Source organism: Neovison vison, chromosome 7 (assembly GCF_020171115.1).
Source record: "Neovison vison isolate M4711 chromosome 7, ASM_NN_V1, whole genome shotgun sequence".
Lineage (NCBI taxonomy): Eukaryota > Metazoa > Chordata > Mammalia > Carnivora > Mustelidae > Neogale > Neogale vison.
In genome coordinates this window covers 107,991,141-108,017,800 of record NC_058097.1, presented here as the reverse complement: position 1 = coordinate 108,017,800, position 26,660 = coordinate 107,991,141, and the positions used below count along the sequence as shown (strand labels likewise).

The 26,660-nt window shown below is 51.1% G+C and overlaps 1 protein-coding gene across 1 annotated transcript in view; it reads right to left on the bottom strand.

Annotated features, from left to right (window-relative positions):
* Positions 1–278: 278 nt before the first annotated feature.
* The window catches only part of TMPRSS4 (transmembrane serine protease 4), a 34,065-nt gene continuing 7,683 nt past the window's right edge, over positions 279–26,660 (bottom strand). Inside the window, exons 2-13 of the mRNA XM_044257930.1 lie at positions 18,510–18,543; positions 15,035–15,151; positions 12,191–12,343; positions 11,008–11,137; positions 8,620–8,721; positions 7,400–7,440; positions 5,105–5,264; positions 3,867–4,033; positions 2,980–3,078; positions 2,650–2,792; positions 1,272–1,421; positions 279–878 (exon numbers count right to left, since the gene is read on the bottom strand). Of these exons, the coding sequence (XP_044113865.1) occupies positions 867–878; positions 1,272–1,421; positions 2,650–2,792; positions 2,980–3,078; positions 3,867–4,033; positions 5,105–5,264; positions 7,400–7,440; positions 8,620–8,721; positions 11,008–11,137; positions 12,191–12,343; positions 15,035–15,151; positions 18,510–18,543 (1,308 nt within the window). The 3' untranslated portion in view covers positions 279–866. The remainder of the gene's footprint in view (positions 879–1,271; positions 1,422–2,649; positions 2,793–2,979; positions 3,079–3,866; positions 4,034–5,104; positions 5,265–7,399; positions 7,441–8,619; positions 8,722–11,007; positions 11,138–12,190; positions 12,344–15,034; positions 15,152–18,509; positions 18,544–26,660) is intronic.

The following is a 26,660-nucleotide window of genomic DNA, read 5'->3' as shown; positions in this document are numbered from 1 at the left end:
TCAGACTTTACAGGTGATAATTTTTTTTTTTTTTTTTTTTAAAGAATGAAAGCAACCGGCCTGGACTCTCTAGGTAGAAGTAAGGACTCAAAGGTGCAGTATCTTCTTTCCAGCCATTGGGGGAACCATGATTTACTGTCAGTCTTGAGTACCTAAATCCTCCCTCTCCCAAGTCGTAGGTGTTCTTTCTGGTCTTTGGGTCTCTTTTTCGTTGTTTGAGAATCCGTGGCCTCCCCAAGACCTTTTCATACTCAGGCTCAAGAATGATGCAGTAGTTCTAGCTCAGTTCTTAGCATGAAGCCCAGTCTGCCTGTGTCAAGGACTTCACACACCTGTTTAATAGCAGCAGCCGTAGAGCTAACAGTCATAACAGTAAGTAATAGTAGTTGTACCAATAGCAGGACAGTGCATTTTAAATTACAACTGGTTTCTTGCTCTGTTGGGCCTGGGGATGGGTGGAGGAGAGGGCTGGCTCAGACTCTTTTCTCCCTCTACACCAATCCTTGGTGATCTGGGTTCTCGTTGGAGAGTCTGCTTCCATTCAGCAAGGTGGGAAAGTTTCTTTTGTGCTTAGCATGCCTCTGAGACCTTGGCCAGAAGGCTGGCCTATCCAGTGGGCTGTGTCTTTCTCCCAGGGACATCAGGAGCCCCAGGGGTGGCAGAGCTGGGGCTGCTGACTTCCTTCTGGGTGCGTTTGAGCTGTGAGGTCTTTTACAAGAATGGAGGCCCTTTGCTGCACCAAGAAATGTTGAGGCTGTGGGCAGAGTGGTGTGCCCCAGGGGGCTCTTGCTCCATCTGACTTCTGGGATCCCCAGGTGGGCAGGACAGGGGGAGGCTGTTCCCAGGAGACTGGAGGGGCAGCAGCATCATGACTCCGACTATGATAAGAGACCAACAAAGACATGATTTGAAACTGGGCAAGGTGGTGATGTGTGTGGAATTAGCCTGCCTTTTTTGAAGCTCTTTTCTCCTCTCTCCTCTAGGGAATTTTCTTGAGCCTTTCCACCCTCCTCCTTAATGGAGTCTGTTCCTGGGAAACTCTCTGCCAGAGAAGAGAGAATGATAAAGCTGGGTGTATTCTATACCCTAAGGCATTTGCATTCATTTGAAATCTCAGACTAAGAAATTTCCGCTCTTCTGGTGGAATTGCAGGTTTTCCCTGGTGGGGAAGATGATTTAGGATGTCAGGGGTCATTTTAGAGCCATTTAAGTCAATCTAAAGATAGTTTGTACCTTTAAGGTGGAGGAAGGGGGCGGCACAACAGGCTCACCTTCCGGACATTGTAGATCCAGCTGAGATAGGCTGTCACCTTGGTGTATACTCCTGGGGTGCTGGGGCCCCCACAGCCGTGGCCCCAGCTCACGATGCCCACCACTTGCCACTGGTCAGAGTGATACATCAGGGGTCCACCGCTGTCACCCTGTGAAACACCAGAACAGGGGTTGCTGGGGAGGGCAAGCAGGGGTGGGGTGGAGGAGTGGGCTTCTCTTTCTTCCCCTCCTCGCACTGGCTCATCTGTTCCTCTGTGCGCTGCCCCTCCACCCCGACTGCTCCCCAGTGTTCTGTGCTGTTCTGCCCTCATTGCCTCTGCTCATGCTATTCCTGCAGCCTGGAAGGCCCTTCCATTTGAGGCAAAAGGGTTCTTTTTGTGGTCAAGTAAGTTGTTGGTGTGCCTTCTCTCAGATTCACAAGGCATGCTAGCAAACTCAAGGCTCTAGGGTTCCTCAGTGAGAAGCCTGATTATCTTTGTTTAATCTGGTACTTCCTAAATTTATTTACCTGCTCATGGGTTGCCTTTTGCATGCCAGGTACCATTCTAGACAACTGGGATTCAATCAATGAAAGGAATGAAGATCCTGCTCTCAGGGAGCTTAGAGTTAGATGGAGAAGAGAGAGAGAATAAACAAGCAAACAACTCAACAGACCAGAGCATGTCAGATAGTGAAAAGTGCATTACTTTGGGTGTCTGTCCCAGCTCCTATAGCCCCCGAGACTTCCTCCCTCAGAACCCAGTAACACATAGCCTAACTGCCCCTCTTGCCCACCACCGTGAACTCCCCAAGGGCAGAAGACATTGTCCCCAAAACCCAGTATTCACCTGGCATTCAAGTGATAGCCAAGAGCTACCTCTTGAGTGGAGGAATTTAATGACTGAGAATGGGGTCGGAGTGGGGTTAAGGGCTTTACTGAAAATGGCTCGGAAGAACCTCTGGGGATGGAGGGAGTGAAAATGTATTTAGGGACTAATGGGGTTTGGGGGCGGGGAGGCATTGTTCCAGGGCTCATCCAGCAGGAGATGGGTTTTCTCTAGTCTAGTGCAGCATCTTGACAGTTCTAGAGAAAACAGACCTGGCCGTCCTGCCCTCACATGACTCCTACTCCTGTGGGTGATGGGAGGTAAGAGCAGGTGGGTTGGCTAACCACCTTTGAAGGTGAAATACACACCTGAAATCTTTCTGCTTGTCTCTGTCCATCCTTTCGTCCTTATCTGACTGTAATCCTTCTTTTCCCTCCCTCTCTCTGTTCTTCCCTTCATGACGATTGAGTGCCCGCTGTATGCAGGACTTCACGTGGGGCTGTTGGCCTCTGGACTTACTTGTTTTTCCAGGACTAAAATCTCTATCCAAGGAACTCCCTCATGATCCCACCTGGCAGGTATCCACGCCGCCCTCCAGGATGCCGGCACACAGCATCTGCTCAGTAACTTCCCCCTGGTAGGCGTCCTCTGCGTTGCACCGAGTATGGTCAATGACCTGGACCGAGGCCTGCAGCAGTGTGTCAGACAGCTTTCCTGGGAAGGTGAAACACATGTGTATTCCCATTCTTGCCTCTTACCCCCACCCAGGATAATTCTCTGGGTTACTGGCATTTCAGTGCTTAGATTTCCAGGATGGGTTTTTTTCCCCCAGGGTGGTCCTCCTTCCCATCACCTCTAGGAGCTGCTCCCTCAGCCCTGTGTTCCTGAGCCCAGGACTTACCTCCGTCCTGCTTCGTAAAGCCCCATCCGATGACCCAGAGCGGGGTGGCTGGAGTGAGCTCCTCATCAAAAAAGGGCAGGCAGATGGGCCTGACTGTGCCTGCCGGGAGCAGAGAGAAAGCAGGGAGAGCCTGGTGGCTAAGTACTCTGGAAAGGTTGACACCAGGGTTTCTATGACCTGTATTCCAGGGGATGTTAACAGAAGTGGCATGAGAAAGTTCTGTGGTCAAATAAGTTGAAGTATAGTTTAAACATAATACAAGCAAATTAAAAATTAAAGGCCTTATCATATCTTTATATGCTAATGTGTCCCAAGAAAAGAGCTCTACTATAAAAATGTTTCCCAAATTTAGGATAGAACCCATTTTTTTTCTCCAGGGGACCAGTGTGCTGTGGAACTGACAGTTGCAAATGCTGAGAAATACTATCCAAGCATGAGTCATCTAACAGAGCTGTTCAAAGAGTCCATGGGCTGCTTTAAAGGTAATGAGCTCTCTGCCCGTGGAGGAGACCAGGTGGGCACAGTAACCCCTTGGCAGAGATATGGTGCAGGCTCTTGGCACTCGTTGAGGGTGGAGAATGGACTAGAAGATCTTTTAGTTTCCTTACAGCCCCAAGATTGGATGAGTCTATGATTCTCACTTGATATGCTCCACATGGGGAAAACAGACCTCAAAAGAACCCAGCTTGGATGGGGCGGGCTGTGAGCTAACAACTGAAAGGGTTCTCATGGCCCCTCACTGATGTTAGGCTGGTGTATTCACCGGAAACAAATGTACAGCTGAGGGCTTGAGAGGAGAAGCAGTGTGCCCAAGTCCATGTAGTGAGCTAGTAGCAGAAGGGGAGTATAACCTGGCCTAAGGGGTCTGTTCCCACATGCCCTCTCACCGGAGAATGTGAGTGGGAACTGCAGCTTCACGAGGGCAATGTCCTTCTCTTTTGGGTATGTGGTGTTCAGATCAATGACGAAGATGCTGGCCACAGGCAGGGATGGGAAGTTGTCCAGTTTGTCTGAGCCAGCCCTCACCTTCCAGGTGGACACATCGTGATGCTTCCTGGGGTGGGGGCAGAGACAGCGGGGTTCAGGCCTGAACCAAGCCTGTGCAGTCTTTGCCCACAGCTGGGTCCCCAGGGCGCTGGGGGTTGGGGTGCTGAATGTTCCTGCTGTAGGAGGTTATGATGGTGAGGCCAGGGGTGGTAGAGAAGGAGCAGGTCTGAGGAATCCCTTACAAAAGGACAAATTCTGAAAGGGAATTTGATCCTTTCCCCTGGTGAAACCTGCTCAAGGAAACTTCTAACTGGAGGGCTAGGGAAGTGGCTGTTTCCTGCACCCGAGCTCTGGGGTCCTGGCACTTTCCCGCCCCCGGTACTGTCTGTGCTATTCATGTGGGACTCGTATTGTCAGTTTCGTTATGCACTTGTCTGTCTGCCTCCTGACACTCCTGCCTGCATAGTGTGCATGGGTGGTTTCCCACGAAAGGACTTAGAGCTTTGTCAGATCTCAAAGGTTAAGAATCTCTGGCCGACACTCTGAATTCCTCTAAGGCGCTGACAGAGCTAATGCATACGGATACATAATATAGTACTCATTAGATATTGAATGAATGAATGAATGAAAGAAGGAAAGTGAAGAGGGCCTGGGAGTAGTCCTTCCCCAGAGGTATGGGCAGGCCTCTCTCTGCTGGCTTGTAAAGGAATCTATGCTTTCTGCTTTAAGTTTTTGGGTTTAATGGGGAAGTGGCAGTGACTCTCAACCCCAGAACCACTCCAGAGAAGACTGGCAAAAGGAGCACATTCTCAGGATTCCAGGAAGATGGATGGGAATAGCTTCTGTGGAGTGAGTAGGGGCTGGACTGAGGACCCCGGGTATCTGATTGCTTCCCAGCTAGAAGAGGTCAAGCTTGGTGATCAAGCTTGGTGACCAGCGCCTTCTTCTCAGAACCTGGGTGGCTAACAAAGGATGTTCAGTGTCTCATTGGGCGTGGCCACACCCAAGGACGTGTTCTGTAGAGGGAGGGGAAAGAGAGGATAGGGGTTTGGAAAACAAGCTGGGAGGCAGGGAACCCGGATACTTAGGCCCCTCCAAGGCTTTGAGCCCCCAAGGCTTCCTTATGGTGAAGCCTTACCTGAAACAGTGGGCTGCTGTGAGGATCCAGTAGGGGTCCAGAATGCTCCCTCCACAGATGTGTTGTTTGTTGTACTGGATGCTGACCTGCCAAGGCCAAGAATCCACAGAGGCCGTCTCCCCGCCCACTACCCGAGGGGCCTTCAGGCTGTCCCCACAGGCTGGAGTCAGCAGGGTGGGGGGAGAAATCAGGAGTCAGGCTCTTGAGGGATGGACTGCCTCCCCTTGGAGCCCTGAGTCAATTCCCTTAGAGCAGGGCCCTTATAACTGGGACCTGGAAGGGTGGGGAGGACCGCCCATTTTGAGTTATTCCTAGGGAGCTGGTGTCCCAGACCATAGACTTTTTCCCAATCTCCATCTCCTTTGTTGGGCTTTGGATGTGTTTATATTGTGAACATGGGTGTATCCATTGTGCTGGGAATTCATGGCCTTCAAACCAAATAGGTGATAGAGAAGTACAAAAGTCCTGCCCAGGTGGAGTGTCCCAGCTGCTCCTGTGGAATATTGGCAAGCAGATGCCCACAAACTGCTCTGGGAGCCGGGACTGGGAAGAACATTCCAGATACTAGATCTTCCTATCCTAAACTCACCTTTTCCCAAGTCCCTTCCCCTGTGATGAGTAAGTCTCTCAATTTGACATCTTATGCTCTTTCATATGCCACTGTCCTTGGCTTTTCCATCATGGCCCTCAAGCTCTGGTAAAAGCCTCTATTCCCATCTCCCTGCCCTCCAGTCTCTCCAGTCCTGGTGGTCATGGCCACAGTGGTGGTTCTCTCAGGAAAAGGCTGCCATTCTTTCTGGACTTATGCCAGCCAGGGGCTTTTCAGATACTTGTTATTCCAATATCTGCTTTCTCCAAGTCTCCTTGCTCCCTCACAGCCCCGAGGCATCTTTCTTTCTAGAGCAGAGTTTAAAGTCCTTCTGGCAGCTGCCCACTGTCCTTGTCTGAAGTTTCCGTCTAGCCAAATCGATCTGCTTGTGTAGCTCCCTAAAAAGTTGTTCTGCTTTTGCTTGAGGAAGCCCCCATCCCTGAGATGCTGTCCTATTGCTATTTATCTAAACCACTGATCCATTCAGCAAATTTGAATTAAGTGCCTACTGTGTTCAGGGATGCTGGGAAGAGAGTAGAGGACAAGAAAGACAGACAGACGTGGTCCTTCCCTTCCGGGAGCCTACAGCTCAGTGTTTAGCCTGGGTACCACCCCCTGGGGGCCACCCAATCCCTGGAGGACCCCCCCCACCCCCGTCTTGGAATTTCTATAGCCTGCTCCCAGTGTTGGCTTCCTTTCATTTCCTTTGTGCTTTGGTCTTCCTGTTAAGACTGACAGCTCCTCAAGGGAAGATCTGTGACTCCAACCTCCCTGTGACATCAGGGCCATTCAGCTCAGAGCACAGATGATATGACTAATGGTTCAGTCATTCACTAGCTAGCCATCGTGTGTCCGTCCTCACACACCAGGGATTGTGGGCATCACGTGCTCATGATAGAACGTCTTAACATCCAACAGGGAAGCCTATATACTACCCAACGGCAAAGGCAGTGACAGTGGCCTTGTTCCACTCTGCCTATCCAGTATCTGGCCAGCCTGGCAGGCTCTGTTCAGTTCTTCCACAAGTCTGGGAGGACAAGCTGGGTCACAGAGCTTGTTTTCTCTTCTGTTCTCTGTAAGGATCTTCTGGGGCAGTTGGACAAAAGGCTTTCTTGGGAAGAGGAACCTCAGAAGGGTCAGGTGAATTACTCAAGGTCACACTGGAAGCCAGTGGGACTGGTGCCTGGGTCTCTGTAGCAGTCAGCTATGAGCTCTGTTCAGTCTGGCACCGCCCACCTGTGGTCTTGCATCTTTCTCTCTCTCTCTGTTCTCTGTCTCTCTCTGTTATAAACTCCTGAGAAGAATGGCCAATCCTTTGACTTACCTGTGTGCCTAATAGTGCTAGTGTGCCTGATAGTGCTAGACACAGTCTGTTTTTGCTAAACTAAATGACACTGTGATGGAGGAGGCCTTGTGGGCCTGACCAGGGTGGTAGGGCGTGGAGGCCCAGTTCTATCCTTTCCAGTTTTCTCTTCCCTGCCAGCTCTCTGCTTTGGTTGTGGGGTTGTGTGTGGACGATACTAAAGAGTTCTTAACGTCCCCACTTGAAGGAGCACTTCCCTACAAACCCAAGACCCAAGGAAGTAAGTTTGGGACAAAACAGAGAGAATCTTAGAGTCTGAGAGATTTAAGAATGAGGATGAAGGTCTTTCTCTCCACTCTTTGCTGGCCCAGGGCCCAAACCCTCAGAGATGGGGCGTACTCACCAAGGCAGTGCAGGGAGACCAAGGAGCCTGAGAGACAGGGTCTGGAAGGGAGACACAGGGTCTTGAGGTTTCTGTGGGAGGTGCAGACTTTGGTCCCCTGACCCTGTTGACCCCAGTCCCCTTCCCGAAAAATCTGGAAGATTTTCCTGGGAAATCTGGAATCCACATGCTGAGGTACTATATAGAAACCACGTGACCATTTAGTTCAGTGCAATTCAGTTGGTTTGGGTTCAAGATCCTTGATTTTGGGTGCCTGGGTGGCTCAGTGGGTTAAGCCGCTGCCTTCGGCTCAGGTCATGATCTCAGGGTCCTGGGATCGAGTCCCGCATCGGGCTCTCTGCTCAGCAGGGAGCCTGCTTCCCTCTCTCTCTCTCTCTCTCTCTGCCTGCCTCTCTGTCTACTTGTGATCTCTGTCTGTCAAATAAACAAATCTTAAAAAAAAAAAAAATCCTTGATTTTAAGGACTCACAATGTGCTGGGCCCTGCCTGCGTCCAAGCCCAACCCGAGCCCTTGGCATCCTGGAGTGGAGGAGAGCAGAGCCTGGAACAGTGTCTGTAACGCTGTGCGCTTTTCAAATGAACAAAAAGGGGAATTTCAGTGGAATTACAGGCACACGATCCTTCTGCTACCATCTTGGTTCTTTTTAAGATTTACTCTCTGGAGAATGAGCAGCCCTCAGCAGCAGCCCTGAATGCTAGGGAGCCAGCATCCACTCTGGTACTCTCTGCTGCCATGTGACCATTTTTCTCTAGATGCTGAGCTGTCATGCAGGGTGGGGAGGCAGAGGAACAGGCCGCTGCCAGAGGCTGTGGGGCCTTTTCTCTGGAGAGCTGGGAACGTGGAGAGGCCTTACCCTGGCCTGGGTAAGTGGCTTGGATGGACAGAGTGGCCTTTGGAATCTTGCCTGTTGGGTTTAATTGGGAGCGTAAAGCAGTAGGAAAATTTTTCGTTTTATTCTTGGATGAAAAGGCCACCAATACGTGGACACCATACCTTGTCCAGCTGTCTGTTTTATATGAAAAATGGAGTCAACCCAGAAAACCTCTCAGAAATCTGATTCTCTAGCTCTTGGTATCTGACAGTCTGCCTGGCCTGGAGTTCTTCCTGTGGTCTGACTTACATTCCCCTTGCTGCACCTGCTTGGGCTGGCTGCCTACAGCCCCGATGGCAGCCTCCATATGTGAGCCTCTCGTGGGCCAGGGGGTGTCCTCCCACTTACCCACTTAGGTTTTGCACTTGAAGCTCTTGGCCATTTTCTGTGATTCCAACAACATCCAGATCTTGGTCTGGGCCAATCTCCACAGCTTTGAAGGTGGGTTTGCTGCTCACATTGGGAGAGAGAGAGAGAGACGTGAGCTAGGGCAGGAGGTTAGGAGATGTCAGGAGTAGCCCCCACTCCCAGGAGCTGCGGTGGGAAAGAATGTGTCCCAGGACTCAGATCTGGGCACAATGCTGATGTGGTCTTGCTTTCCCAGAACTCTGGACAAGTTATGGACATGCTTTCCTAACTCCCAGCCCTATTTTAAATGTCATAAGATATTTTCTCCTGAATCATAGCCAGGGAATTAGAATGTGGATATCTGGTTTTCTGAACAAGGCATCTGGGCTGAATTGGGTAGGAGGGGTACTTTATGGCTCCCTTGGAGGTAGGACAGGATGAGATCAATCTTCACATGAGTCCAGAAGAGTCTCTCCCTTGGAGCACCCTCCCTCTTTCTCTCCACTGATCCATGTTTGTCTAATTTCAAACCTTGGGTTTAAGTTTTAGCTCCTCCAGGAAGTCTTCCCTGAGTCATCCCGTCGTCCTGATCATCTGTTCTTCCCCATCCAGCTATGCTAGTGCTGGCTCTGTGTGCAGGGTTCAGGATGACTGAGGCATGGGGTTACTGGCCACTGATGCTCTCACATTCCCGGGCAGGAGTTGTGCACACCTGATGGGCCCAGGTACACCTAGAAGGGCCTGGGTGTGGCAGTACTGGGTTTCAGAACCCTGGAGATGGAGGCTTTTGTCCTGCCTCTGACATTAGCTTGATGTGTAACCTTGACAGGTCACACCCTTCCTTGGGTTTCCTTAAGCCTCACTTTCTCCCTCTGTAGAATGAGAGGTGGACCCCCTGATCTCTAGAGCCTCTCCCATATTGAGCCATCTCAGGTTTATGGTCCTGGGACAAAAAGGGCTTCTTATCTAGGTGGAGGAAGGAGAGAGTAGAGAAATCTGAGATGTGGAATGAGGGACAGCTGTGGAAACGGATAGTCCCTGGAAAGCTAAGCTGTGTTCACCCATTACATCCTAATGAATAATTCTGACCAGCTTTGATTCTGTAGAACTCAAGAAGACAGCTGGTTTGGTGCATTAGTGTACTCCAGAAGGGCAGAAACGTTAGCATCCTATTACCTTAAGAAGCCTGGGAGACACCTTGGTTGCATAAGGCAGCCGCAGCCCGCGGTGCTGCCCATGGTGCTGCCCGTGGCACTGGGCCCTGCTGATGCTGCAGTGGCTGGACTGCAGTGAGGAGGAGGGGCTTGCTGTAGGGGAGGCCTGGCTGCTGCTGGAGGAGGGGTAAGAGCAGGGGCCAGGCACAAGCAGCCCAACTATGCCACAGGGAGATTGTTGAGCAGCAGAGAGGCCTGATAACCAGTGAGCACAGGGGGCCACAAGGTCTGATGGATCAGTAATGCTGCCGGGAGCATTTACTGAAAAAGGACCTGGAGGCTGCTTTAGGGGACGGAAGAGAGTTCCGTGATTGACTGATGGTGTCTGCCTAGCAATTCTCATTTCTGCCTAGAACAGTTTCCTAGAGTCCTTGGGGACCTGCCCCACTCTGCAGCTGAATAAATGGGTTCTTTTTCCTCCTCTCTGGTTATGCTCTCTGAGTGGTCGATGGCCTTGCCTCTCTTCCCTTTATAGGGAAGGCCTGCGGGGAGGAGAGAATTACCCAAGCTGGAAACAGAGATGCTGCGAGAACTCCTGATAGGGGGCTTGGGCACAGCCCCCAAGCCTCTCCCTCCCCAGCTCCTACCAGGCGAGTTACTTATCTTTCCTGAAACTGTTTCTAAAATAGATACAGTAGTAACGACCCTTTTGGTTTTTGCCAAGATCAAATGAATATAAATGCATCAAGCAGATCACCCTTATGATTATATAACTCTTCACCCACTGAAGCTTTGGAGCTGCTGTAGAAATTTGCTGGCAGAGCTGTGATTGCCGATGGGGCCTCGATGGAATCAGGTTTGTTTAAACTGAGTTTTAACCAATGGGACATTGAATAAGTAAGTATTATACTCTGGGGCAGGGCAGCTTCTTGCTGAGCTGTGAAGGAGTGAGGGTCTCGAGGAGCCAGCATGGTGTTGGGGGTGCGTGGTGAGGCTTACATTCTCTCGCTGCACCTGATAGCTCTCCTATGACATTGCCAGTACTTGCCCCAATTAACCCTTGAGGAAACCGGGGTTTAGGAGATTGAACTTCATGTTGGTTCTATGCTCAGGTTCAAGAGCAGTTCTGTCTGACTTCTGTATCTATATTTTTAGGAAGGGAGGGAGGAAAAGAGGAAGGAGGAAGGAGGTTGTAGAGGTGAGGGTTCGGCCTCTGGAGGCTGGGGCCGGGTACCTGGCATAGCCCATCTGCCCACAGGCTGTCTTGGCCAGAGCTTCTGTGAAGTTGTCAAAGCAGGCAGAGGCCCAGCTCCGTGTGGCCGGGTCCAGCACTTGCAGGGTGGATCGGTCCCTGGAGAGGCGGACTGAGAGGGGAAAATCCTGGGTCAGTTCCAGGGCAGGGATCTGTCTGGCCCATCTCCCTCAGAATTCATCATGGGACCAGCACAACCTCCCTACGCCCAGACCGTAGAGCACTACAGAAAACCAACCCTTTCAATTTCAAAGGACGTTCTTCTGTTTGGCTTTGCCTGATTGAGCCTCATTTCAGTGGTAGCTAGGGTGACCAGATGTCCTGGAAGGAACCTCCTTGTGGACCTCTTGTCTTGGTAGAATTACCAGCAGCTCTCCATTTTATTCTTACAAATACCAGTTTTGGTGATCTGTGGTGACTCTACCCATGGTCCTCATGGCCTGCCTAGCCTAGGGGACTTCTCACTGAGGAACCTAGCTTCCTTTTGATGTGAGGGAGGAGGTTGAGAGGGAAATATTATTGGTAGTAGGATGGCCGGTGCCCATAGGCATTTGACTTCTGATTAAAAAAAAAAAAAGGATATGTGCAAGAAGTCACTTTGTCCTGCCCGTCAAACCCCCCCAACACCCATCTCCTGGCTGACTTTTCTCTCCAGAGCCCAAGTACTAGGTGAATGAAGCTGGGCCAGCCCCATATGAAAAGAACGTGAGTTTTTGTTGGAAACCTTTTCTAGTCCTTTGAAGGACCTAGCTCAGTCTTGTTACATAGCAGGCTACAATAAACACCTAATGGATAGAAGGATCAGAAGTTAATGGCCTGATACCCACTTTTCTAGTCCCCTTGAAAGAACAGTTGTCATAGAAAGGAGGGAACTCCCCAGCGTTATCCAATCCAGCTGCATGCCTCAATTCCACCCCAGTGTAGCAGAACAAGGCAGGCTGTGTTACAATTTCCTGTCCCTTCTAGCCCGCATCTGTTCCTCATTTTCGCCGAGTACTTGCTCCGTGTTAAGTACTGGGAATCTAGTCCTATTGCTCTTACGAACCTTGCAGTAGGGATGGAAACTGACCAATCAGTTGGCAGATGCTGTGCCTTGAACTGAGGGGGACCTGAGCTGGTTTCCTGCTGTGCCCTCCCCCCTGGTCCCTCCAGCCCCTGGACTCACCTGCCACTGGGGACCCATCAGGGAAGGTCTTGACACAGTGCTGCTCGTCCTCCCCAGAGGCACAGTCCTGCTGGCCATCACACACTTGCCTCCTTGAGATGAAGTGGAGAGGCTGCCCGCAGAGGAAGTAGTATTTGTCCAGAATCACCTTGACTGGAAGGCAGGGGCAGGGAGGGGGCAGAGAGGACTGACCGTGAAGCAGGCAGCCCTGGCGGGGGTGGGGGGTGGGATAGGCTGTGTTTCCCTGAAATCGTGCTGGGCTTCAAAATAGGCAGGTGAGGGTTCCAGACCCAGTGATGCCACTTGATAGCCTGGGTACGTGGTGCTGAGCCTCCGTTTCTGTCTCTGTAAAGTAATGCCTGTCCCATACCTATATGGTGTGAAGCAAGAGAATGTGTGGGAGAAACTTTAAAACAGCCCCACTGGCCTTATCCTCCCGGTGCTGGCGCAGTACCTCTGGTAACGAGCCCAAAAGATGAGAGTGCTGGCCCTGCCACCTCCCCTGTGACTTTAGACCTATCACATCCTCTCCCAGGGCCTCAGTTTTCTCAGCTGTACAGTGGGGTGAGGTGGTTGAGAACGTTCCGTGAGCTTGTGGCCGTGAGGGTCTTGTAACCACCAAGTGCAGTTCTAGAACTGGGTGTTTTTTATCTGGGGCTGAAAGAGCCATGGAGGGGTTGATGTTTCATTGGGTTTTGTCTCCTCCCTGCTGCTTTCAGATTCTGTTCTTCCTTTGCTGCCTTGGCTGATGGGAATGAGTCTAGTGTTTGTGACTCCTCAGGCAATGAATACGTCACATTTCTAAAGGCTCCTGGTAGGAAGAGACCCTCCTGCCCAACTGACCCCACCCTTGGGCCCAAGCTCCCTCCTGCCTTCCAGCGTTGCCCCTGCCTAGCCACCCTACAGGTGATGGTGACAAGTCTGACTGTGGCCTCGCTGCTCACTGTGGAGAGCTTCCCACGCACTGCCTTGTGTCATCCTGACCATGACCTGAGGAGCCAGGTGTTGTGATTAATTCACATTATGGTGGGTTTACAGAGTCGGGGTTTAATTCCCCAGGCTACACAGCACTTCTGTGTAGAGCCAGGATTCCAGTCAGGGTCTGTCTAACCCCAAAGCTCTTTGCTGCTTCTCCATGCCTTCCCTGAGGGGCTTTGAGTTGGGGTCTACTGGCCTGGATGCCCTGGGTGTGAGGGAGCACGGGAGAAGGAGAAGGTTGGATCTTTCCTAGACCTTCAGAGTTTGGTTCATGGTCAGGGCCCAGGGTAGAGCAGGGTCATTCTAGCCTCTTGATGACAGTGTCATCAGTTGAGATCCCAGAAGCCAAAAAGTTGAGGGAACCTTGCCTGGGATGGAGGCTCAGATGACCTCCTCTGGTTGCAGAACCCGGGGGACCACACGCTGCATGCCACACAGGACCTTGTGGGATGGGGAGACCTCAGTTCTAAATTGTGCACCACTCCTGCCCAGGCATGCCTGGATGGCTCTGGCCCCTTTTTCTCTCTCCAGTGTGGCCAGGCATATGCTCAGAGAAAGCCAGCTCTCCTTTGTATTAGCGTGAATAGAACAGGCTTAGGACAGCTGCTCTGCTGCTGCTGCAGACCCAGGGCCAAGGGCCAGCCAAGGTCATGAAGAAATGTGCCAGCTCTCAGGGGTAGGGTGTGGGTAGTGTTTATGTTGTGGATCTGCATTTCTTTTGCCACAGATGGAAAAGGACTTGCTCCATCTGGGTCCCGGGGTCCCGTTCCAGCTGTTTCTAAGTGTCAGGCCTCCTCTCTGAGCCCTGATGCTCAAGTGGAGGAGGAGGATGTGGGCCCAGTGATCGCCGAGTCGTGGTGGTCGCTGCTAGTGGAAATGCCACTCTGGCTGTGAGTGCAGGCTCCTGAAGGGCCCATCCTCCCTGGGTTAGCAAGTGCGTGCTTTTGTGTACGGCTCTGTCACATCTTTGCACCCTGTCTGGTGACCCACACTTTGGCACCACCTGATTTTCATCTGGGTGTTTTACTCACATTATCTCCCACATCCCTCTGGGAGAGACAGGATGTTTTACAGAGGAGAAGACTAAAGTTGAGAGCGGTCAAAGGACTTACTCAAGGTCACACGGCAGCAAGGGGTGTCCTGACTGCTAGCCTGGTCTGCTGTGCCCTGCTCCCCACCCTGAGAGAGCAGTCAGTAGCCTGCTATTACTGTGGCGGGTCGGGGGTGGGTGGGGAGGCAAGGACAGTCGGTGGCGGAGTGGGAGTGGAGACCAGGGTGGTGGGCATGGCAAGTCATTCAGTTCAGTCTTCATTACTGAATGGCCTGCCGGAGATCACACTGCGTCTCGGGCACTGGCCAAGAGGAAGACAGAGCTTAAGGCAGTGTGTGTGTGTGTGTGTGTGCATATGCACGCGCTATCTGCCTGGGTGTCTCTCCTTTGCCCCCTGTGTGGGTCTTTGCCTCAAAGGTGAAAGGGCTCCCCAGTCTTCTAGCCGTTAGGGCTGCTTAGGTGTCTGCAGGCACCTGACTAAGGAGGCAGGGGCGTGGCCGCCCCGGCCCATTGCCTGCGTGGGTTTGTACTATGTGCAGCTGTGCATTCCCGGTGGTAGAGTTCATCTGGGGTAGGTGGGGGCTGTGTTCACCTCCCTCTTTGACTCTTGGAGGAAGGCTCCCTTCAGAGCAGGGGGTGGACAGATGTCACACAAAGCTGTCTGCAGCTCAGCTGTCTGTGGCTGCTAGGTGGAAGGGTGGCGGGTAAGGTTGTGCTCAGAGGGGCAGGTGGGAGCTTCAATTTCCTGTGGGGGGTGAGGGGGAGGTGGGGGCAGTCATGAGGGGGTGAGGGCAGGGCTGGGGGCTGCCACTTACTGAGGACAGCCACGATGATGATGGTCGCCAGGCTCAGCAGCGCTGCGATGATTGGGACCCCCACCTTTTTGAAGGTCTCCAGGGGAGGAGTTCGGGGTTTGCGCAGGGGGGTGACATCTGTGAGGCGGAGGGACAGAGTCTGCTGTTAGCACTTGGAGCTCGCCCCACCAAGGCTCACAGCCTACCTGCCCTCTGGCCATGGGGCTGAGCCGCAGAATGCTTTGGGGACAGGTTTGCTTAGCACTGGGGTTTTATTCCTGTAGACTGGGCTTAGCTTCAACAGCTCAAGGTCATCCCACCTCCTTCACTTATCCAGGCTTGTCCATCTTTCACCTGTGCCCCCCAGAGGAGCCTCCAGAACAAGATGTTGTCTCTTTGTCTTGACTTAGCCTGTTCTGCAATGTTTCACCCTGTCTGGTCTGCCCTGCGTCTGCCTGGGGAGATGCAAGTACTCATTTATTTTACTCTCATTTATCCTCTTTTCTGACTAACCTTTAGTTAAACTATAAGCTTGAAGAGGGCAGGGACCTCCAACTCATTCCATGCTTAGTAGAGCCCTGATACGTGCTTGCAAATGAGCACATCCTGATGGCCTCCATCTCCAGCTCAACAGATAGGGAGTCCCTAGGATGGTCCTCGTCTTTAAGGAGATGCCAGTTTGGGGGAAGAAGCACACAAGGACAGAGTTGCCACTATCTATGGATGCCAGCAAAACACTTAAATGGGCCTCCGTAGGTGGTGATGCGGTGGGGGGGCTGGACCAGCTGGGCAGAGGCCTGGTGATCTTGTCGTGTGCCCCAGATATAACATGGGCAGGTGCATGTTACAGAGGCAGGACTGGCGTGTCGGTCCACAGAGAGTCTTGAACACTATGCCGGGAATTTGGATTTTATCATGAAGGCAGTATGGAGCTATGGACAGCTTTGAGCAGTAGAAAGATGTGATCGTTTTCATATTCAGAAAGGTGAATCATTCACTGGGGAGGAGGTGGATGGAAACAAGTTTGGGGTTAGGGTGACCAGGTAGGAGCCTAGAGGTGCCTAAAACAGAGCTAATAATAACTATATTGTCTATTCATATGGTTATCCAAGGAGATGGTACCAGGGCCAGGATCTGAAAAGTTAAATTCTCAGGAATTATCTGAGATGTGTCCTCTTGGATCCTCTCTCCTTGCAGGCAGTAAGCCGGGTCGGGTGCCTGGGGCTTCTCCAGGGCGAGCTAGGGCAGGAAGTCTGGCTGCTTTGAGTCCAGGAAGTGTGATAGGTCAGCTCTCTTCTTCTCACCTCCCTGTAGCTTGGTCTGTCACCTTCCTTATGAGGCCTTCCTGACTTCCCTTTTGAATGGTAATCTTCCAATGTTACCTGTCCTCCTCCTGCATTTTTAAAAACACTTACCAGCTCTTTACATACTCTGTATTTTACATATTATATGTATTTTCCATCCCCTCCTGTCGCTTTCTGAAATGAAGACTTTGAAGTTAAGGAATTTTTCTTCTTCTTTTTTTCTTCTTGTTCACCTCTGAATCCCAGGTGTCTTCAACAAGTATTTGCCGAGTGAATACATGCTTCGCTCTGTGCTTGATCTCTTAAGCGCATCCTTCCCATTTTTGTTCCAGGTCTGGTTTCCTGGCTCGAATGAGGGCTGGTGATAGTCTGTCTCGAGCTCTTTCCTCAGCTCTTCAAGAGTGGAGAATGGCATCCAGCCAGAGACGGGTGCTCAGGAAATGCTGATATCATTGAATCTGTTGAAAGGGAAAGCATCGGAAACCTTGTGTCTCCTCAGAAAGAGAGTTGAAGCCTCAGACACAGAACTCAGGCCTGCGGGGCATGGGCTGGTGTTGCCTGTCCCTAGCAGGCACCAGGGAACTTCTCAGTCTTAGCAGGTATCTCTTGAAGTTTCTAGCAGTTAGTGTGCAGAGCTCTCCTCTTCCCCGTGACCATGGACATGGTGACATTCTGTTTATCCCTCCTTCATGCATGATTTATTTATTGAGTGTCTTCTGCTTGGGACGCGAGGTGGCTTATTTCCTCAGAGGTGCCTCAACTCTTGGGAGCCCCTTGGTAGATTCCCCTGTCCAGGTCCCTGTGTCTCTGCCTCCCTGATGTTCTCAGGGAGAACAGCATCAAGAAGAGTAGAGTTTTCTGGGTTTACATTTCATACGTAAAGTTGACAAAGCACCATGAGCTATGCCGAGCCTCCCAGCCTGCCACCATTCCTTCCTGCAGCTGGTCCTGCCCACTGCGGCAGGACAGCGCCTCCCAGCACATTGCTGTCATCCGGTCACATCCCTGCCTGAGAACCCTCCATGACTTCTGGATCTAGACCACTCTCTTCTCCAGACTTGCAAAGCCACTGTGATCTGGGGCCACGTGGACTTCCCACATGCCAGTCCTCAGTGCTACACGGACAGTTCTGCCCTGGTCCTTGCACACTTGCCTTCATTCCTGCCTCTGAACCTTTGCTCCTGCTCTTCCCTTCACCACTGAAACCCTGATCACTTCCTTCTGTTTTGTGATAGCTTACTCCTGTGGGGACTTTGTCAGAGCTTGCCGGATCCATGACGCTGTTGTCTCTGATTGTTTGGCACTGATCGCTCCTTCTCAGACTCCCTCAATGCTGGCATTGGTAGCAAATCTAACTTGTTTTCTGGTTTGGTGGTTCTCAGGGTTATTCAGGTGATGGAGCTCTTGGATGTCTGGTGTTCTCTGGGGACACGGGGGTCTATCATTCTGTCAAATTCTAGAGTATAAACTAGGCACCATCTTACTTGCGGAAGGTTACATTGTTTGTGATCATTATTAAAATGGGGTCCTGAAATTGTTGCAGTAAGCGGGAGAGTATGACAGATTCCTTGTGGATCTGTCATACTATTTTGTGCTTTGCTCACTTGTCTTGTGGATCCAGCAGGCTATTGGGAGTGGTTCTCATTGGTTTAACAAAATAGAATGGGAGGGCGGAAAAAAATCCCTTAAATTTGGGAACGCTTTTTCTCTTAAATTATTCTTCTCCCGTGAATCAGGAAAATATTATCATTTTCTAGTCTACCAGGGAAAATACCTTTGTCCAGCTTGTTCCATGGCAGCAGGTCAGACTGGCAACTCTGTGAGGGCAGGGACTCTGTCTTAACCTCCTGTTTTAGTCCAGCATCTAACCCAGACCCTGGCATGTGGCAGGCACTCACAGAGTTGTTGAATGAATAAGAAAGTGAGTAACTGAATGAATGAGTTGGGGTTTTAGGTTTGTTGGTCCTATTTCCTTGGAGACCATGCTTCTTACTTCTAGAATTATCCTGGACCTTAGAGTTGCTTAAAACATTTTTGTTGAATGATGAATGAGTGGGTGGATGGAGATCTTCCATAGTGTTTAGCCCTCAGTGGTGGTGGTGAGGGGGTGTAAGAGGTGGATAGTATTTATTTGGTAACTGACTGAAACTTGGAGGCTGATGCAGACAAGGCAAAGCTGGACCTGAGCTTACCAAGGCTGTTCAGGGGTTGATCGCTGTCAGGATCCTGTAATTGAAGGAAAAACAATCTGTGAGTGGAGAGAGGGAACCTCTCAGGCTGAGGCTGAAGGCTCAGGACAGGCTCTTGGTTCTTATTTGCCTCCCCTTCTCCCCGCTGAGTCAAAGTTGGGGGCTCAGTGATACCTCACTGGTTCTCAGTTATATGTCTTTATTACATGGTACAACTAGCTTACTAGTTGTAGCAGCTAGTTAGCAATTATGGAGATGATAGGCTGCTGGGTTGTTGTGTTGCTGGGTTACTTAGGATGATTCTGCCCTGCCATCTGTTTTGGTCAACCATTTGCCTACTTTGATAGATTTAATTCTGTAAAAACCTGGACACTTTACAAAAGGGGGTACTTCAATAGCCACTCAGGGCCAAAAGATGCTCAGTGTCATGGCTCACCAGGCAAATGCAGATTCACACCACAATGAGATATCTCTGCAGAGACACCAGAAAGACTAAAATTAAAAAGACTGATAATACTAAGTGTTGAAGAGGATGTGGACTATTGGGACTCTTATACACTGTTGTCAGGAGCATAAATCAGTACAGGTACTTTGGATCTGCTAAATCTAACTGTGTGACTATTCTAGGAGCCTATGACCCAGGAATTAGCCAGGAGAAATGAGTGCATGTGTCTAGTGAAATATCTGTACAGAGATGTTTGTAGTAACTGCACTCCTAATAGCTACATATTGGAAAAACCCAAATATCCATCAGTGGTGGAGTAGATAAATAAGTTGTGGTATATTTATATGATGGAATATATTTCAACAACAAACATAACCTAGTGCTAAGTGCAGTGACCTATGGACTGATCTCACAGACATAGCAGTGACAGAAAGAAGCTAGATGCAAAAGAGTGTACTCTGTGTCTTTCATATATATAGATTTTAAAAGGTGAAGTTGACCTATCACGATACAAGTCAGAATATTGATTACCACTGGCTGGGGAAGTGGGGCAGTTATTGGAAGCAGCACAATGGAAACTTCTGGAATGCTGGAAAACTTACAGATCTTGATCTAAGTGTTGATTACATGGGGGCACGTATGTTTAATATTCACTGGGGGGTATACTTTAGATTTGAGCACTTTACTAAATACTTGTTATACTTAACAGAGCAAACAAAGACAAAACGTTACTAGAGCACTATGGTACTAGAGCATTACTGTTTCTGTAAGTGTACTCTTAGGTCACCGTGGACACACATACACGAACACAAGCCTCTGTTCTTTCAGTTACACTGCCGCACGTGTACATTCAGCACACTCACAGCCACATAGGGTCGTACCCAGAAGCCGTGCCCACAAGGCTCACATATTAAGTCCATTCACCCCTTTCCTGCAAAGCAGAGGATAAGCAGAGGGGACTGCCAAGGCTCATGTCTCACTCTTGCGCCTCCCAGAAAGCTCTCTTCTCTTAGCTCCCTTTCCAGTCGCTACAGGAGCTAGAGTCCCGGGGCTGGGTGAGCAGCAGGCCTGCCTGGGGTCTGGGTCTCCATCCCAAGACTCGTCTGCCTGCGGTGCTGAGGTCATGACGGTTCCACTGGTAGGTGGAGGAGCTGGAGGACTCTGAATGTTTCCACCTGGGAATTTTCCTAGTCCCATTTGGGGGTGATGGGCTTCATCTAACCTCTGGGTGGGTGTCCCGGATTAGATATGGTTAGCAGCAGTGGGAGAGGGGGATGTCCCTGGATGTTTGTTTCCTTGGCTGAGAGTGGCAGACATAGCCATTGGGAGAGGGAGCTCCTTTCTTTCCTCCCAAACTCTGTAATCTGCTGGAGGGACATGCCTGGCTTTGCCCTTTGGTGGCATGAGGCCTTGGGTGGCTGGGGGATGTCGCAAAGGCAGCAGGCTCTGGAGTCTGCAGAGTTGGAATATAGGTCCTGCGTCTCAGTTGTGAGTCTTGGGTGTGAGATAGTTAAGCTCTCTGAGCTTCATGTTCCCCCTCTGTAAAGTGGGGAAGGTGGCACTGGCTTCAAAGTGCTACCATGAGGTTTAGGTGAGCTATGTAGCGGGACGGCCTGGCTCACACAGGCGCACTGCACTCCCTGCGCTCCCAGGGTCTCCCAGCATTCGCTGCAGAACTTTCCCACTGGGCAGTCATCCTTGTTTCTTGTGGCGTTTGCACCCTCAGAGTTTTGCGTTGGGCTCGTACCCAGGAAAGACCAGAGAGATGTTGTTAAATGGAACTGGACTGTGGGCTCTGCCCTGTGGGTCATTCCTAGACCCCTGTCCTCTGCCATCTCCAGGGCCTGGAGGGGGGACTGTTTCCAGGGTAAAGATGAGAACAAGTCCTACAACACTGCATTGCTGTGGCTGCCAGGTTGGGTAATAATAGTATCAATAGTACTTAATCTACCTACAATCACTGTGTAAGTGTTTACCAAATTCTTTTGTCTGACTCGGTCAGGTTCAGGGTTGAAAAGGATCCCAATTGTCTGATAACCAGTAGGGGTGGCTTTAAGTAATTAAGTATTCAGTGAACTATTTGACAGGGCCCTGCTCTGGGAGCTGTGCATTCAAAGACAAATACTAAGTGCAGTAGGATGGCAGAGTTGCCCAGACAGGCCAGGCCAGGCCCTGCCCTCACCTCTGGCAGCTGGGGAGTGGGGGAAGGAGGGAAAGACAGGTGTGAGCAGATAAAGCTGGAGCGATGAGTGCCATGTAGAGTGAAGTGGCAATGGGAGCCAGTGCCTGGTGGATACTTAGAGCTGGAGGCTTAGGGAAGGGGCCAGGGTGGTTAGATCTTGGCCTGTGGGCTGAGATCTGAATGCCAGGGGGGAAGGAGAAAACCTGGTGTTGGAGGGACAGAATAAAGACCAGCAAGGACAGGAGGAAGGAGAAGGAGGCTGGTGGTGGGGAAAGATACCCATGCTTGGAAGGTCTAAGCAGCAGGGCTCACCAACTGACTGGATGCTCTTGGGTTTCAGGGAGCAGGTAGGAGGGTATTTGCTGAGGGGTGAAGGCTGCGAGAGGGCCAGGTTGGAGGGGTGTCAGGAACAGCCACTGAGTGGCCCTTTCCCAGCACTTCATTCTTTCTCGCTGAGTCTGCTTGTGCTCACATGCCTGCATTAGTTGAGGTAGGTAGGGCAAGTCTCTTGTTTATTATTAATTCAACAAATATTGACTGTATGCTTTTGATGGGCCTGGCGTGATGCTGGAGACTGAGAGGGAACAAAAGAGGCTTACAGCCCGCACTTTCTTGATTCCTCATCTGTGAGCAGGAGTGACCTCGGTACCCCTTTAGCTAATGTTTTTGATTGTGATCCACTGAATAGGGCTTACACAGAAAACATCCCACACCTTTTTGAAAACAGAGAAAATAAACTACATCAAAACTACAAGCTACAATGACAGAGACTTTGACAAATTGGCAATTCATCATCTCTGGTGTCTCCTACAAGACCTGGCCCAGAGTGGGTATTTATTTATTTTAAAAAAGATTTTATTTGATAGAGAGAGAGAGAGAGAGAGAGAGAGAGAGAACATGAGCATGAGTGGGGGGAGCAGCGACGGAGAGGGAGAAGCAGGCTCCCCGCTGATCACAGAGCCAGGGGCAGGGCTCGATCCAGGCCCTGAGATTATGACCTGAGCTGAAGTCAGATGCTTAACTGACTGAGCCACCCAGGTGTCCCCAGAGTAGGTATTTAATATTTGTTGAGTGAAAGAATTAAGGAAAATGTCTTGGTTTCAGGGCTCAGTCCCAGGCTGACTCGTACATTCATTCACACATTGGAATATTATGGTTTTTTATTCCACACATTGGAATATTATGCTGCAGTCAAAACAAATGAGCTACGGCACCACAAAATCCCATGGATGACATTAGTAATTTAACATTAAAGTAAAAAGCAAATCCCTGGAAGATTACATGTAACACAGAATTTTTTCCATAAGGAACTAGGAAATGATAAACATGGGGTTTAAGTTGAGGCTTATTTTCCAGGGGGCTTCTAGCACATTTCCTGGCCTGGCAAAGATGTAGAATCAATATTTGTTGAATTCCTAAACCTGAGAGACTTGCCCAGCACCCTCAGCAGGACTGGGGCTGTGGGGTGTGGGTGGGAGGGCAGGAGATCTGGTTAGATGCAGTGCTTGTTTGGGGTGGTGAAATAGGAAGGCTTACTACATTGTTAAAGCCCCAGCTAGAGAGATACAAGGGGGCCCTGCGTGGGCCAACAGAGGAAAATGTCATGAATCCAGGATTATGATTCAACCAGTAGTGTCCCCCTGAGATTCAAAGAGAAAAAAAAGCAGTCTCCTGGCTGTGCTGAGGGGTCCAAGGAGTCAAGCTCCTGTCCCCCATTCTCCCATGCTCTACTCTGACTCTCATGCTGCCTGAGTTCTTCCGTCAAGTGGCCTGCTCCTTGGCTTTCTTGACGCCTTTCTGACAAATATCTCCAACACAGTGAGATTAGACATGATGGGTTGCCAAACTTCTGGGAAGAGGAGCTGTGGAAGGTCACAGGCCTCCAGGGTCATGGGCAGGGAGGGTGGGTACATTGAGGTTTATGAGCAGGGACTGGGGAATATTCGTATCAGTTACCTTCCTGAGCAGGGTGGGGACGGAAATGCTTAGCAGCTGTGTTGCCTTTCAGCCCAGAATTCATCCCGAGTCAGGGCTGGGAGTGGGGAGAGATGGGGCTGAGAGATGAGGTAAGAATCTTACCAGATAATGTTCGGGAACCTGGCCCATCCCCCATCCCTGGGTGAGTTCATGCCATGATCATGGGAGGCAAAGGGTCTCTGGGGACCATTCCAGGCAACTTCCTAGTTTCCTAGACCAGGGAAATTCTTAGCCCTAGAGTTGGTGGAGGGAAGGCGCTTGAGAGAGCACGAAACACCCACTGTGTGCCTCCTATTTTGTTGGAGGTGTCTCAGTGTATCCCCAACTTGAACTCTGCCCCTGGCCACAGCTGCCACAGCCTAAGCCTAGCCCAGGCCCAGCCAAGGCACCAGGCTTTCCTGTGTTGTTGGGTTGCTGGCTGGGTCAGGCCTGTCTGCTGTGTTGATTCAGTCAAGCTGTGGGGCCCTGACTCATGGGCCCAGCCCAACTCCTGTCTGACCTAAGGGTTCATCTGGGAAGGAAGCTCCTGGATTACAATAGGAGGACAGAAATGCTAGGCCCCCAGAGCCCAGAAGGGCCCAACTGGAGGAGGAAGTTAGAAGATAGGTGTTAGAAGGCTAAAAATCACCTAGTGATGGCCGGTCTCACTTAGAGAATTATCTTTCCCTGCTTTTCATTCAGTTGCTGGTCACAGAAAGACATTAATCTGAGACTCATGTGTAGAGGCCGAACAATTAACTACTGCATTTGGGGATGAGTACAGAGCTTACAATATTTTGCACAAATGCTGTCCCATTTAATCTTCAGAACTACCCAGAGAAATTATCCCCATTTTCCAGAAGAGAAGACCAAGCCTCCTGTAGATTTAGTGGCCTTAGAGCAAGTTTGGAACAGAGCCAGCTCTTGGGAGTGAGGGTTTTGGACTCTGTGGACTATTGTTTTCATTCCCTTCCAGTACCTTCCCCATTGATATGCAGAGATTACCCCCAGCATCTCCCCAGCCCTCCCTAGCTCCCCAGGCAAACCCATCTCTGCCTGGTTCTTAGCTCTGCCAAGTCTTCCATCAGCAAGGGTAAGCACACCCTCCCAGAGTCTGTCTGGGGAAGGGCTTGTGGCTGTGCTGGGCCCAGCGGGGCCTTCACTGTTATTAGCATCCCTCCTTCCTCTTATCAGCTCTTCTTCCTCCTCTGTTTATTTACCCTCAGGTCCTGGTATTTCAGATTTTGGAGAATCCTGGTTGGGTTTAGAGCTAGCTCATGGAGGATGAACCTAGGCCCTGGGCAGCTCTTATTTTAAAATGAGGATGAGCATTAATTTGCTGCAGAGAAGACACAAAGAACCAGCCTGGGGAGTGTAAGTTCTCACATATTGCCTTGTCTTTTGACTTGCTTGGTCCCTTTGGGCACACGCCTCAACCTCTCTGAATTTTGGGGTCCCTAGGGTAATTGGAAACTCTCAGAGATGGTAAAGCAGATAAGAAGGTTAATAACCATGTGTTGAAACAGGCAGGTGCTCCACCAGGCTCGTAATGAGGCGAAGAAGAGGTGGTAGCTCACAGAGGCCACCGGAACAGAAAGCCTGGCCGGTTCCTTTGTTTGCTTTCCTTTCCAAGCTGCCTGCCCCTGGGTCTTATTTTTCTCTTCCTCTCTGCACTGCTGTCTCTGAGCTTCCTTGTTCTGGAAAGAACTCAGGGGCAGAGCTCGGATGACTGGGGTGCCAAGGAAGGGAGAAAAGTGGAGGCTCGCAGGAAAGGGGCTTTCTGGCTCTGCTCTGGTGTGCGGCAGTTTTGGGCTCCTATGGGGGCTTCCCGTGGTCCCTCAGGGAAAACCTAGAGGCAGAAATGCTGCTGTTGCTGGGTGATGGGACAAACAAGTCCTTTGTGGCCCTGGCAGGTGGCAGCTAGGTTACCTAGGCTAGGGACACAGCACAGGGGAAACCCAGGGGAGTGGGTGGGGAAGTTCTTTGGTGATCCAGGAGACCCAGAGGCTGCTCCTAGTTGGTGCTCAGAGCAGGGCTGGGCCGCTGGCAGGCTCAGGTGCTTAGGGGCGGCTCTGAAGGGGCCTCTACTGCTCTCTGACCCTGCACTCCACTCCGACCCAACAGCAGGTGGCTGTGCGCTCTCCACCTACAGGGGCGGGCAGGACAGTTGGACGCCTTTACCAGGCTGGGGCAGGTGCCTCCTGTCTTGGGTGCTTCAGCCATGACAGGTAAGGCGAGGAGAGGGGCCGTGAGGGCACGGTGGTTGTGAGTCAGCAGAGGGACACGTAGGAGTTTCCCTGAAATGGGCTTGGCCCTGAGTACGTAGAAAGGTCTTGGAAATGGCACATCATGCTGGCTCTCAGGGGTCCTCTGAACGAGTAGCCTGTCTCCAGACACATTCCCCTGCCCAGGCCATGCACAGGCGGGTGTCCCAGCTCTCACGTGCCAGGGCCTCGGCGGATGTTGGCCCTTGCGCTGCCTGGCGCAAGGCGTCCTAGCAGCGCGTTTTCCTTCAGGACTGACCTCGAAACCTTCTGAGCCACAGAGGTGCTGACTTGTTGGCAGTTTGAGCTGAACACCACAACCCCCACTGTAGTGCACAGTGGCTCCGGGGCAGGACCTGGGGCAGCCAGTCAGGTGGCCTGCCACTGTCCCGTTGTCAGCCTGCTGGTGGGTTGCCCTCTGCTAAGGGTCAGGTTTTGTGTCTAGGCACAGGTCCCCACTCCAGGTAGGGCCGTGGGAGGGGGTGTGGGTGTAACTATTCCTGTTCCACAAAAGGGGAAGCTGAGGCACAGAGTCGCCGTGTTTTCTCTCTCCAGGTCACACAGTGAGCCCAGGTGAAGGGCAGGAGTGAGGTATTGGTGCATGGCGGTGGGGTTGAGTTGAACTTGCTTCCGGGTAATGCTGCTGTTACCTGTAACTCGTACAAAGCCCTCAGATGTCCTTCTCTTGGTGCCCAGGGGAAGGAAGACCGTTCTTTGCAGCCTGAGTTCTCCACAATTCTACTTCTCTCAACTTTCTGCTCTGGGGTAGGGATCGGTGAAGCCCTCTGCCTCCCAGGAGGGTCTGTTGGAAAGGAAGACGTGTCCCCCACCTCCTTTGCACAGCTGAGGGTGGCATGTGGGCAGTGGCTGAAGGGGACAGGAGAGAGCCATCGGGAGTCAGGTCCCTTGGACCAAAGGCGACCTGCAGGGGTTTGCCTGACAGGGACTCTCCGGGGTTTGCTTTTAGGAGGGGCTGCTGGATCTTAAAGCTTGGGGAGAGGGGAGTGTTCTCTAAATGCTGCAATTTACCTGAATGAAAGAGCTTCCACCCAAGGCATGGCCTGATGTTTATGAAAGAATCCTAGTTTGTTCTGCCTTCGAAAAATCATGCTCTCTTCTGCTTGTTCTGAACTGTCCTTTAAACTTTGAGGGAAATGGTGCAGAGGGAAGAGGGGCTCTGGCGTTCTAAAGTGGAACTCTAGTATACCTGCTGAGACAGTGATTTGGGCAAATCACTGGGCATCTCTGGGGCCCTGAGATGTTTCTGCCTTTGGAAGGGGGTGTGACAAGTTGATGATAAAACTGGA